Here is a 13,495-nt window from a genome sequence, read left to right on the forward strand (position 1 = left end):
TTTATCACGTTAATGTATTTAAATCTGACGAAGTGTGTTTATTTCTCACGGAGCCGAAACCAACGGACAGGGAAAACAACAGGAGACTAAATACATTTAGCAATTGCAGATCATGCACGTGACGCAATGATTTGTAAAAAATAAATATTTAAAAAAATAGAATCAGTGGTAAAGAATTGTTTGATATAATTTAATAAATTATTCAATTGTTAAACAATTGTTTGATATAATTAAATAAATGATACAACTTAAATTAAATAAGTAAGAAAGTATACGATAAAATCAAGTAAAATTACAACTTTCTGCTTGTTGCTCCTAATTTTTTTATTATCAGATTATAGTTTCTTTTTATTTGTGTATTTAGTATGACAATAACCCAGACGTTCCTGAATGAGATGAATGACCAAACCAGTGACCTTATTGTATTGTATTGTTGCCAGATATAAACCCAACTGACCATATAGACAACATCCACATATAAAACCACATGTTAAACTGGTGACAGTGGTCAGGAGACGGCATCGAACAACTTAAAGGCCGTTTCCTGAGCACATGATTACATTTAAAGATTCCAGATATCAGGCTATATTCATTTCTACGAACAACAAAGGACATGTGTGTATGACCCAAACGACAAACCATTCTTAACTAAATAACTAAATTACATTTCACATGCTTGTTGAAACGCTTAATGTCGACTACATCGAGTTGAATTATCTCCGTACAGAAACCGACATTTGACCATTTCCGTATATTAAGATGTATCTTAATATGATAATACACAGATTTAATTGATATTTGGCAAATTGTGTTTTTAAACTTACTTACAGATTTCATTATATTTTATAATGAAATCTAATTCAAGAGAAGCGGATACAGAAATACTTTGGACACCAATAACGATCTGCAACGTCAAACTGTTTGTGTAAATATAAAACATTTCTCACTTCACATTTACTTGTATTGACTCCTTATATCCTGAAGTGAATGATGAACACACCACGCCTCCTCATGACCGGCTGCAGTGTATTGCAGGTTACACCCCCAGGATCATAAACCATCAGCTGCATTACTCTGTCCCACCACTGGAGGGCGCTGCCGCCTTCAAGCTGCCGTAAAGAACACGAAGCACGCTGGAAACCCAAAAGTACAAACCAGCATTACTATAATAAACTAGAACGGGCACTCGGTAGAGCGCATACCTTCGCATATCACAAGATTGGGCATTGAATTATGAACATGTTGGCATTAGTTGCATGCCAATTGGATAGAAATTGACCGTGCTATGGTAAAAAGATGTTGACCTTTTCATGACCTTGACCTATGACCCGATTGATCCCAAAATCTAATCAAATGGTCCCCGGATATTAACCAATCAACCCACCGAATTTCATGCGATTCGGTTTAATACTGTTTGTGTTATGCGAATAACACGCATACAAATAAATGTCAATCAAAACATAACCTTCCGCATTTTCAATGCGAAGGTAATAAGACCTCATTTCTTAACACATTAAATCAGTTTTAAGTCCTTTAAATGAATCAGTTGTCTAAAGTTAACTTAGTTTACAAGAGCGTGAAGATAAATGGTAGAAAATTAAAATGGCTTTTAGTGTGTGTTTTCTGTGTATTATTGATCAGATACTCATCTGACTGATGGACTCTAAGGGCTGAATTCATACCTTTAACATCGTGTCCCGATTGTAAAGAAACAAACAAAACAAAGTTACATTTTAAGTAATTTACTTTATTTCACAATATATTACGACATCAGCGCGCAACATCTGGCCGACTCAAAATCAAACGCATGACGAAGGCACCAGATGTACGAACAAACAACTCTTTTTTTCTTCAAACATCAAATATTCTAATAAAATAAAAATCATACACACCAAAAAAAGCTCCATCGAAAATGAAAGAAAACAACGAAAAGGTGAAGGCCAGTCGTAAACAATAATCTTGGTCTACAAATACTCTCAGAGCAAATTCAAGTCTTTTACTCTGAAGGCTTTGATGCCTGCACTTTGTAACTCGTGCTTTATACTTCTCAATAAACTGGGTCTTCTCCTGAAAGTATAACGTCAGTTAATTCTGAGGAAAAGCAACAAAAAAATCTATGAAAATATTCACGACATCTGAGCTACAGAAATAAATAAAAAGCAAACTTTACAGCTGCACGACAAATAAAAAAAGGAAAAATCACAAATATAAATAAAGCAGGTTTTTCAAAATAAATAAATTCTGTTATTTGGCGTCTAATCTTCTCGTTTTAACTTTTCTTGTTGTTTTTTGTTCTTCTTCTCTCCTCAGTTTCTGAATCGGTAGGAGATGGGCAGCAGCTTGTGAGTCTTCTTCATGGACTGGACCGTGGCGTGCGTCTGCTCGTCCATGGTCTTGTAGCACCGCCGGGCGTAATCCAGAAGCTTCTCCTTCGAGGCCTCGAACTCCCCGACCTCGGCCACCTGCAGGGGTCACAGGGGTCTTTGGGTTAAAGGTCCCCTCAGACCCCCTCATCGAAGACCAAGAAAAGGCCAAGACTTTGAGGGGTTGAGACCTAGTCACCAAGACACAATAAGACCTAATCAAGATCAAGGCAGGCCGAGATCTAGTCAAGACCAAGGCCAGAATGTAACGTGACCGAGACATAACCAAGACTTTGAGGGGTTGAAACCAAGTCAAGACCCAGACCAAGGCAGAAAAGACGAAGTCAAGACCAAGGAAGGCTGAGATCTAGTCAAGGCCGAGACCAGAGTGTATCGAGACCTCGACCCGACCAGGACTCGGTGCGTTTCGGAGGCCGTTTTGCTGATTCATTTGGTTTCATCACAGGAATCAGACAATCAAGAATTGCAATTCAGTGACATCACGAAATAGAAAGTCCTCTTTGTCTGAGACCAGAAAGAAGGGGATCAGGACTTCCTGTTTGGCTGTTTTAATGCAGAAGCCAACAGGAAGTGCACTCAGAAGCTTTTCGATTAACACTAAACTATCTGTGACGAGGATATGAATGAGGGGTCAGTTGAGTATTTAGCTTCATTTGTTTCGGTTAATTTGCGTCAATCGGGGATAAAAATATATTTAAAACTAATTAGAAAACCAAAGTTGAGGATTTAAAGAGTCGCAATCACTAACAAAGTGCTTGAAGTAGCAAGTCAGGCACATTCCAGCCATCACGGACAGGAAGTAGAACACTGAGTCGGACCTTCTCCGGGGCCATGAGCAGCAGCTCCGCGATGGGGGAGGTGGAGGCCATGGTGTTCCGGTCCACTCCGTGGATCTGGAAGGCTCGGGACATGCTCCTCACCCGCTGGTAGGTCGCCAGGATCTTATTGTACCGGATCATCACCCCCTCTGGGTCTTTAACTGGGGGAGGAGGAAAGGGAGGGTGTAAATACAATTTTTAAAAGGGGCAGTGTGCAGGATGTGGCGCCATCTGGTGGTTAGGTTGGAGATTGCAACCAATGAACCAAACTCAGCCCGAGTTTGGTTTGTCCGTTTTATAATGAAACATAATTATGAATATTATATCCCGTTTCACGCTGGCCCTTTAAATGTGCCGTTTGACTCCAGAAGGACTTGTTGTACATTCAATAGTACAAAAGTACACAGTAGTAGTAGTAGTAGTAGCACAGTATGGTACATAGCATTGTGTAGTATAGCATATAGTTTAGTATAGTATTGCAAATAGTAATATATACTTCAGTATACAGTGTTGTGAAGTATAATATACAGTATAGCTAAAGTATACAGTATAAAGTGTAGTATATTATAGCAAATAGTATTGTGTATTGTATAACATAATAAACACAAGTGTATATTATAATATATAGTGTAGATAGTATAATATATAGTACAGTGGATACAGTATTATGTGTATATATAGTATAATATATAGTATATAATATTATATTGTATAGTATAGTGTATGTTTTAATATATAGTGGAATATATAGAATAGTGTATATAATATAGTGTATATAATATTATATATAGTAGTTTATAGTATATCTAGCATAATATAGTGTATATAGTATAGTATAGAGTCCATCACCCACCTCTCTGCCTCTCCCTCCCGTGGGTGATCCTGAAGATCCTCCTCATCTTCAACCTGGGCTCCCCATTGGCTCGTCCCCGGCCCTTCTTCTTCGTGCCCTTCTCCACCGAGGAGTCCTCGTCTTCCTCCTCCTCTTCCTCCTCCTCCTCTTCCTCCAGGTACTCGTCCTCGGTGTAGTATTTACCCTCCTCCAGATGGAACTCCTGCTTCACTGCGTGAGGTGGAAAACAAACATGTTCGTTTAATATTTGAATACTATGTAATATAATTTTCGGTGATAATCGGGCGCGCTGATTGGCTCACCGGAGGTGGAGGTGCTGCGGCGGGTCCGGGGTCCTGATCCCTGCAGGCGCTTCAGGGTCATCCCAGACCTGGTGGTCATGGGGGAGGGGGGGGAGGGGGAGCTGGCCGCCTGGACCTTTACCCCACGCTGGGGGTCTCCACACCACTCTGAGGAAAGAGGGCGACTCATCGTATGAGGGACACAGGCTCCTCCCACAACACAGATTATAGAATATCACTGTTTTAAGAACCTATATGTATGTATGCATGGATGTATATATATATATATCAAAAAAAAAATATATAGATGTTATATATATATAAAACATTAAAACAAACACACATATATATATATATATACATACACAATATTATTTAAGTTTCCTTGTGGGTCTTTTATAGATAAACTATGTTTTGCAAAAATAAATAAAATATCTCATAAAATTTGAATATTTCCTCAGACCAAGTTAAAAAAAAGATTTATAACAGCAAAACAAAATCAAACATTTGAAAATGTGTTTCCAGGTGTTTCGAGTAAATTAGACGATTCAAGTGATTTGTTTAATACCCTACTATTATACTTTTTCATGATATTCTAATATTTAGAAATAGGATATTTGAGTTTTCTTAAGCTGTAAGCCATAATCAGCAATATTAAATATATAAAAACATATGCAATATTTCAGTTGATTTGTAATGAATCCAGAATGCATGACTTTTGTTTCTTTAATTGCATTACAGAAAATAAAGAACTTTATCACAATATTCTAATTTTCTGACAGTCCTGTATATAAAACATACACACATATATATATATATACATACACAATATTATTTAAGTTTCCTTGTGGGTCTTTTATAGATAAACTAAGTTTTGCAAAAATAAATAAAATAAAATAATTTGTTTGTAATTATTTATAGTGTATGAACTCCTTAATTTGACTGATGCCAGAAAATAAAGAACCTCGGGCCCCATTGCTGCTGATGAGCGTCCAGCTGGCAGCGAAGTTGCGCCTCCCTCCCTCCCTCCTCCGCGCTTTGGAGCCAGGCGGCAGGGTCAGGACAGGTGAGCGGGTGAGCGCGCAGGTTAGAGGGGGCTGTAGGGGAGTGAGGGGAGTGATGAGAGATGATCGGGAGAGAAAAAGGAGGAGAAGAGATATGTAATATATATATATATATATACACACAAACATATATATTACTTGAATTACTCAATTTTGTGAGGTTATATTTGGCATCTATTTAAAACATAACAAAATAAAATTATATATATTTGTTTGTAAATGTACTGTCAAATTAATTAGAAACTATTATCATGTTTCTTGTTATTTTATTTATATTATTAATTTTTCCCTCCGTTTGTGTGTCATCACATTGTCTTGTTTATGTATGTTTTATTATTCAATAAAAAATAAAGAAATGTTGAGGAGGGAATGAAAGTGTGAAAAAGGTTCAACAAATATCGATTTAATATTTTAAGTCGTAGTGTACCGTCCATCATCTGCTGGCCCTGGTTCAGGTGGTACGTGGGGGGCCTCTCGATGCTCTCCTCCAGGGGGAAGGAGACCTCGTAGGCGTCTAGATACAGACCTCCTCCTCCTCTTTCTCCTCTTTCTCTTTCTCCTCCTGGGGAGGAGGATGAAGACTGGGGCATGTAGTGCTCTGACGATCACAAGGAGACAGAACATCCACAAGTTATTACTATTCATTTTCCTTTTTAATTTATCTGGATATTCATCTTTTATTAGTTGATTTACGTCTATTTCTGAGGTTTTAAAATCACCTCCTCTAATATCGTCACGGGGTTAAACTGTTTCACACTAACGAGTGTTTCTTACATTTGGGCTGAAATTATTTAATTGATCGTGAGGCAAGAGGTCGTCAATTAAAGCCATCCCAATTAAAACAGAGTAAAGTAGAAACTCATTGTATTTAAGAAAGTTAAAAACAGGAAAAGTTTGAGCATTTTATTAAATCAATGAGTTAAATAATAAATAAATATCTAAAGTGTTGTAGGTGAATAACTGTTGACTTCTAAAACAAAGTTCATAAAGTTAAATGAAGTTAAGAATGCAGGTTATTCACTTAAACGAGACAATGAATGATTAAATAAGAAGAGATATGAATTAATTACTCTGGTACAAAGTAGAAAAATATAAACTTTAAAAGGGTTCAATTTGACGCCAGCAATTAAAACCTCCAGAAAATTATTAGAATTAATATTGTTTTCCAAGTTTAAGTGTGAGGCACTTTATGTTAATATTAATATTATTTAAGAAAGCTAAAAACAGGAAAAGTGTGAGCATTTTATCTTTATAAATCAATGAGTTAAATAATAAAACAATATCTAAAGTGTTGTAGGTGAATTAATGTTGACTGGCTTCTAATAACAAAGTTCATAAAGTTATATGAAGTTAAGAATGCAGGTTATTCACTTAAACGAGACAAATGATTAAATAAGAAGAGATATGAATTAATTTATCTGGTACAAAGTAGGAAAGAGTGGGAAAAATATATACTTAAAAAAAGGAGTGCAAAACATCCAAAATGTCAAAGTAAAAGCTTTAATTTGTATTTTAAATGTAGATAAATTAATAAAAAATACCCTTAAAGTAGTCATAACATATAAAAACAGCTTTTAAAGTGTATCAAACTAAATGAGATAAGACTCAAATGGATTAGCTTGTCACTAATAAAGACTTCTTAGCGGCGGCTCGTGGTTGAACCCAGAAATGAACCCACAGCCTCGTTAAATCTGTGAAACACATTTAAAAGACGTTGAATTTCGGTAATTATAACATTTAAAGGTATTTCAAACCGTCTGCAGGTGAGGAGCCGTTAGCTGTTACCTGGCGTGCGCGCATCGTCTCTGCCGGGCGGAGGGTTCATGACTGACGGCCGCAGGTGAGCCTCGCTGATGAGTAATAGACCGCGATGCCGTGATACACCTGTTATTATGAGTGTCCCGGTAGTCGCGCGTGCAGTTATACTTCTGTAATACGGCCTGAAACCACGCGCAGCTGTCAATTACCTGATTATAAGTGGTTTCAAACAGGTGCGCCGCGGCACGCTGCCGACACGCGCATGCGCAAAGACACACACCACTTTTTAATTCTTCTAAACTTTTTTTTTTACTCAACCGGAAGTGGCTCGCAGCTAGTTTCTTCTTCTTTTTTCAGATTGGAGCGTTGGAAGCTGGCGGAGGGTCTCCAAACCGGAAACGCGTCACCGGACAGGTATAGGGTGGAGGAGGCGGCAAAGGTAGACAACACCCGGAAGTGAAGAAAAGCTGCGCGCGAGAAAAGCTTCAGAAGAGAGATTTTGCAGAGCCGGACAACAACAAGTGAGTTTAGTTAAATAAACAACACAATAATCACGAATGCGGTTTAATTTTATGTTTGTGTTATATTTAAAACTCTAAATATCGCCTGAGACGCTAAATGAGGATTAAAGTGTCGGAGTAACGTTAGATAAAGAGACTAATCTTGATTTAATATCGATTATATGGGCAGTGGAGGAAGTATTACGATGATTTACTTCAGTAAAAGTACTAATACAACATGTAGAAATACTCTCATTATCGGTTACATTAAATGTTACTTAATCGGATTTAAATACTATTACACTATTATATATTACTATGATATTATTATTACTCGTACAATAATGTAAAAACAGGATGTTATTGTAGTTGGAGCTTAATCTGCTGATTTATTTTATCTATTAATAGATTAATTGTTTGGTTGGTAAACAAATAAGTATAAAGAAAATTAACAACTCGTCACATTTGAAATGTTTTCCCAATCAACTAATTGATTAATCAATTACTCGTTTCAGCTGTTCTCCTATAAACGGTTTACTTTATAAGAAAATATCATCATAAGCTCTCTGTATTTGTGTTTATTTTGAAAGTAATTAAAAATGAAGTGGTGTAAAATGTCAACTATTTCTCTGATACATGATGAGAATGTAAAGTTGCATTTATTTAAGTTTGTATTTGTTTATATTTCTAGATGAGTTCCACGCCTCTTAGTTATTTTATGCTTTTACATTTTTTAGAGGATCAAATAAACTTTCCAATATTAAAAAAAAGAGAATGCACTTGTATAAAGTAAAAGTGGCTCAGATGTTTCCTTAAATACAGCAGACTACTTGTGTAACATCCACCACTGCAATTTACTCTCAATTGATCCGTTAAAAATAATTGGCAACTATTTTGATCGCTGATTAAAACACACTTAACACTCATGTGTGATCATTAACTACCAATAAAATACATTTTAAGCTAGTTTATTATCCATGTTGTCTTCAATCATTTGCTTTATTCTCTAAATACAGTTTTACAAAATGTTTATTTCTTTCCACTGACTTGTGAATATTATCAGTTAATTGCTGTATCATTAAGCTATTATGTTGGTCTTTTATGTATTTTTTCATGATGTTCTTTTCCTATTGGCTCATTTATCCGTAGTTTATTCATATGATGAATTATAGTAAGTGTTTTATTCTGGTAAAATGACGATTATCATTCATTAAAAAACAACAAAAATGCTTATTATTAACATACTGGACACTAAAATCATGCACGTGCTGCTCTTAAGGCTCATTTTAATATTGTTCTACATTATAAGTATTATAAAGCGGGTGTATCCTCTTGCCCAGGTGCATTATGGGTCTGTGTGACGGCCTCTCCCACTGTAAACTGGCCCTGGCCTTCGCGGTGATGATGGACCTCCTGGGAGGAGCTGCTCTGCTGGTGGGGGTCTTCGCCCCGCTGGAGATCAGGGGGCGGGACTTTGGAGACCTGCTGGTCTACACAGGTATGACACCTCGTAGCTTTGTTCCTGCGTTTCAACGTCTTATGACAAGACGCCGGGTTAGGGTGAGAGGACATTAAACAACATTACGCAACGGAAACGAGAATATTTTTACTTTATTTTTGTTTCGAGAAAAAAAACGTCAGTTTTAATTTATTGATCGATCCTCGAAATGTAAACTGAGAAAATAAAATCTGAGAAAACATTTATGATGGAGTTAAACAAACAACACAAGTCCGCCGCAATGCGCCGTTTCTTTTTTACAGTGGGATATAGACTGTAAAGAAAAGGTAGAATAAGAAAAATAAGAAAGTCAAGAAAGAGAAAACATCGAAATGGGAATAATATAAATCACACAGATGAGAAAATATAAAGTTATTGAGATTAAAGGAAATTGTTGTGTTGCAGTATTATTTATATTATTTATATATATATATTGTTTATATATTTGGATATAATGTATTCATATTTAAGGAAAATGTTGTGCATATATATATATTTACATTTTTCATATATATCATTTAAATTTTATATATATCATTTACTTCCTGTGAGCTGATCTCATTCACATGCACTGCAACAGGAAATAATAGAATAAGTAAAATAATGCGTCTTTGTAATATATATATTTTGTGGCGTCCTCAGGGGCCCTGCTCGTGGTGATGTCTCTGGCCGGCTGGGTTCTGTGGTACAGCGGCAACATCGACGGCCTGACCTCCAGGAAGGAGCTCGGGCACATCGGCAGCGCCGTGGACCGGCTGGCCCGCAACCTCAGCCGCAAGATCCGCACCTACAGGGGCCACCTGTGAGCTACCTGTGAGTCACCCACAGGGGCCACCTGTGGGCCCACGGACAGTCTGACCACATTTCAGTATTGATATGAAATATAAACAAGAGTCAAACTACGAGTCAGAAGCATTTCAGTTACAGTCTGTGGTATTATTGTTTTATTATTGTTTTTATATGGTGTCTCTTGTTGGAGTTCAATAAATGCATTTTTATACACTATCTGTTTTTAACCATATAATTGGATAGATTTATACATTTTAATGAGTTAACCTGTCATGTAAAACATTTATAATATTTATGTAAATATTTGAATATATATAAGTACACATATATTATTATATATCATGCATAATTAGTATTATATTACGTTTACATTTTCTTTATTATTTGTATATTAGTAAAAGTATTCAATCATGCTTATTATATTAAATACTTCACTCATTAATATCAGGAGTACTTCTGCACATTTATTATTTTTCTATTCCAAGTGACAATAAAATGCATTAAAAATGTTTTTAAATAAATATATCAATTAATAATGAATCAGGTTTAGTGTCTGAAGTGCAAGTAGTTGCCCCAAACTCTGAAAAGGTAAATAAAACCAAATATTTGAGAGAGAAAAAACAATCAGATCCACGAAAAACTGTTATCCATGTTTTTATTAATAAATGTATAAATGAGTCTCAGATTTGTGTCTCAGGTTGTTAACGACGTTCCTCGACATAGAAAAAGAAAGTTTTTGGTCCGTGGCTCAATCATGAAGATATGTTTATTTAAAGCCTGTGGTTCAGTGAGTGACCCCCCCACTGGGATCCACCAAGGTGTCTGGATTAAATGATCCTGAGCAGGTTCATCAAGTCGAGCTCAAGGACTTGGATAATACTCATCAGCCTCTGGTCACTCAGGATTTACCTTCTCCTGGATGGACTCTGTCTGCGATGCTTTGCTGCCAAATCCTCCTTACGCTGCCTCCTCCTCCACCTCCACCGCTCCCTCTCTTCCTCCATTAATCCTCCTCTCCTTGCACTTAAAGGATTCTCTTTCCTGGAAATCCATCTAGACGAGTTAAAGGTGACATGGCCACAGCTAGAGAGTTGTTTTTGTTTGTGCACGATTGGGCTGCATTCTCTCTCCTGACCACCAGGGGGTGACCTGGTTGTATAGAAGTATATGCTTCATGTCTAAAAGCTGCATTCTCTCTCCTGACCACCAGGGGGCGACTCCTCTGGTTGTATAGAAGTATATGCTTCATGTCTAAAAGCTGCATTCTCTCTCCTGACCACCAGGGGGCGACTCCTCTGGTTGTATAGAAGTATTCTCTCTCCTGACCACCAGGGGGCGACTCTTCTGGTTGTATAGAAGTCTATACTTCATGTGTTCAAGCTGCATTCTCTATTCTGACCACCAGGGGGCGACTCCTCTGGTTGTATAGAAGTCTATGCTTCATGTGTTAAATCTGCATTCTCTCTCCTGACCACCAGGGGAGACTCACCCCTCCGAGACCCACGCTCTTCGAGACCCACCCCGTTCCAGACTCACCCCTCCGAGACTCACCCCTTCGAGACTCACCCCTCCGAGACTCACCCCTCCGAGACTCACCCCTCCGACTCACCCCTTCGAGACTCACCTCCGAGACTCACCCCAGACTCACCCTCCGAGACTCACCCTCGAGACTCACCCCTTGAGACTCACCTCCGAGACCCACCCTGCTCCAGACTCACCCTTGAGACTCACCTCGAGACTCACCCCTCCGAGACTCACCCCTCCGAGACTCACCCCTCCGAGACTCACCCCTCCGAGACTCACCCCTTCGAGACTCACCCCTCCGAGACTCACCCCTTCGAGACTCACCCCTCCGAGACTCACCCCTCCGAGACTCACCCCTCCGAGACTCACAGCGTTCCAGACTCACCGTTCCCTCTTCCCGGCTCCTCGGTTGGGCGATCCTGCTTCCCCTCTCCGTTCCCTCTGCGCTGCCTCGTCACTTGTCCTCCGTCTTGGGGTGGAGTTCCCGTCAGATTCCTCTAATCCTCACGATCCTCCTCTGGTGTCTCTTCATCATCCCTCTCTTCTCTCATCGTCCTCCTGACCTCGGCTCCTATAGTGATTAATCTGACGCCGTGGTCGGGGATGAGTGGCACGCAGCACTTTCTCAACTTTAACTCTTAGCGCCGTGCTGCTGCGCGGCCGCGCCGGCTTTAGGCAATCCCTCGAAGGTCTTCGGTTTGAATCCCTCGAAGGTCTCCGGTTTGAATCCCTCGAAGGTCTCCGGTTTGAATCCCTCGAAGGTCTTCGGTTTGAATCCCTCGAAGGTCTTCGGTTTGAATCCCTCGAAGGTCTCCGGTTTGAATCCTTTGATTGGTAGAAAGCAGCGACATCACTTTTGACCCGTCGGTTCAAACTTTGGAGGTTTTTTATGCCTCGTTGAGTTTATTCAGCTCGGTTTATGTCGATATATTCCTCCTATCAGCAGAAGGGTCCAAGAAAAGAGTTACACATTACAGGACAACAAACAACAAATACAAACTACATAACAGCAAAACAACCAACTATACGAACAATCAGACAAGGACAGAAAAACACAGAAGTCGAAGTAGAAGATGTAGAAAAAGAAGTAGTAGAAAAAGTAGAATTAGATGAAGATGTAGAAGAAGTAGATGTAGAATAAGTAGAAGAAGAAGAAGAAAAAGAGTCGTCGTCATAAGTCATCCTCCATATTGAATACTATAATAACTGTATTTATATCGTTCTTACCACAATTGTATTTCCATTTCCTCCGGGCTGCTTGTCGAATGTTTCTAGTATTTTCTTTGATTAGAGACGCGGTGACGGGGAGTTTTCACCTGTTCAATCCTGCTTTCAATCATAATTCTGCTTTTATTTTCTCGCATTACATTTCTTAAAAGCAGATATATTCATTATCTCTCAATGAAAAATAAATGATTCATTGTTTCATAAGTCACGAGTATGTATAATAATATACAAGTTTCCCACTTTGGTTCACAGGCTGTTTATTAACGACATGATTATGTAAATAAGTGACGTCACCTGGTGGTTCCTCACCCTTCAGAGTGGAAGTGTGCCTGATTGTATTTGTATGCATCGCCCTCTGGTGGCGACAGTCGGTATGTGTTATGGGTTGTGACGCTCAGGGAATCCCCAATAAACTATAATTCAGCTTAAAAATAGAGATTTGAGAAATATGCTGCAGAAGAAGACAGAGAAAAGCCACAATGCTGTTCGTCACTTATTGTATCATTTTATTTCCTAAAATACTGGATACCATCACAGTTTACAACAGATTTAAATACACAGCAAAATAAATTAATTTCATACAATTAAATACGAGGACCGTTTTCTCATCGTCGTCTTCCTCCGACTACACCTTCAAATCAACCATATTTAAAAATATATCATAAATACACAAAAAGATCCACAAAACACAAAAATTGTTTTAAGTACAAAGAATACTTTGTGTTTCAAGTCAAAACTCCTTTAAAAAAAGGAAACAAACAGCTGTTTGTAGAACATGAAGAGGTGTGTGTTTGTCATT

The 13,495-nt window shown here is 38.3% G+C and overlaps 2 protein-coding genes across 2 annotated transcripts; one reads left to right on the forward strand and one right to left on the reverse strand.

Moving 5' to 3' along the window:
* Positions 1 to 1,688: 1,688 nt before the first annotated feature.
* LOC130198303 (uncharacterized) lies at positions 1,689 to 7,341 on the reverse strand. The gene is made up of 7 exons (XM_056421441.1): positions 7,186 to 7,341; positions 5,828 to 5,998; positions 5,301 to 5,433; positions 4,358 to 4,569; positions 4,056 to 4,265; positions 3,203 to 3,363; positions 1,689 to 2,462 (listed from the first exon to the last, which is right to left on the reverse strand). Exons 1-7 carry the CDS (start codon positions 7,223 to 7,225, stop codon positions 2,307 to 2,309), a joined length of 1,083 nt encoding a protein of 360 aa, XP_056277416.1. The 5' UTR covers positions 7,226 to 7,341; the 3' UTR covers positions 1,689 to 2,306.
* Positions 7,194 to 10,246, forward strand: tmem238a (transmembrane protein 238a). Its single transcript, XM_056430333.1, has 4 exons — positions 7,194 to 7,240; positions 7,516 to 7,679; positions 8,999 to 9,156; positions 9,799 to 10,246. The coding sequence occupies exons 3-4, from the start codon at positions 9,006 to 9,008 to the stop codon at positions 9,960 to 9,962; spliced, it is 315 nt and encodes a 104-aa protein (XP_056286308.1). The 5' UTR covers positions 7,194 to 7,240; positions 7,516 to 7,679; positions 8,999 to 9,005; the 3' UTR covers positions 9,963 to 10,246.
* Positions 10,247 to 13,495: the final 3,249 nt, after the last annotated feature.

Source organism: Pseudoliparis swirei, chromosome 1 (genome assembly GCF_029220125.1).
Source record: "Pseudoliparis swirei isolate HS2019 ecotype Mariana Trench chromosome 1, NWPU_hadal_v1, whole genome shotgun sequence".
Lineage (NCBI taxonomy): Eukaryota > Metazoa > Chordata > Actinopteri > Perciformes > Liparidae > Pseudoliparis > Pseudoliparis swirei.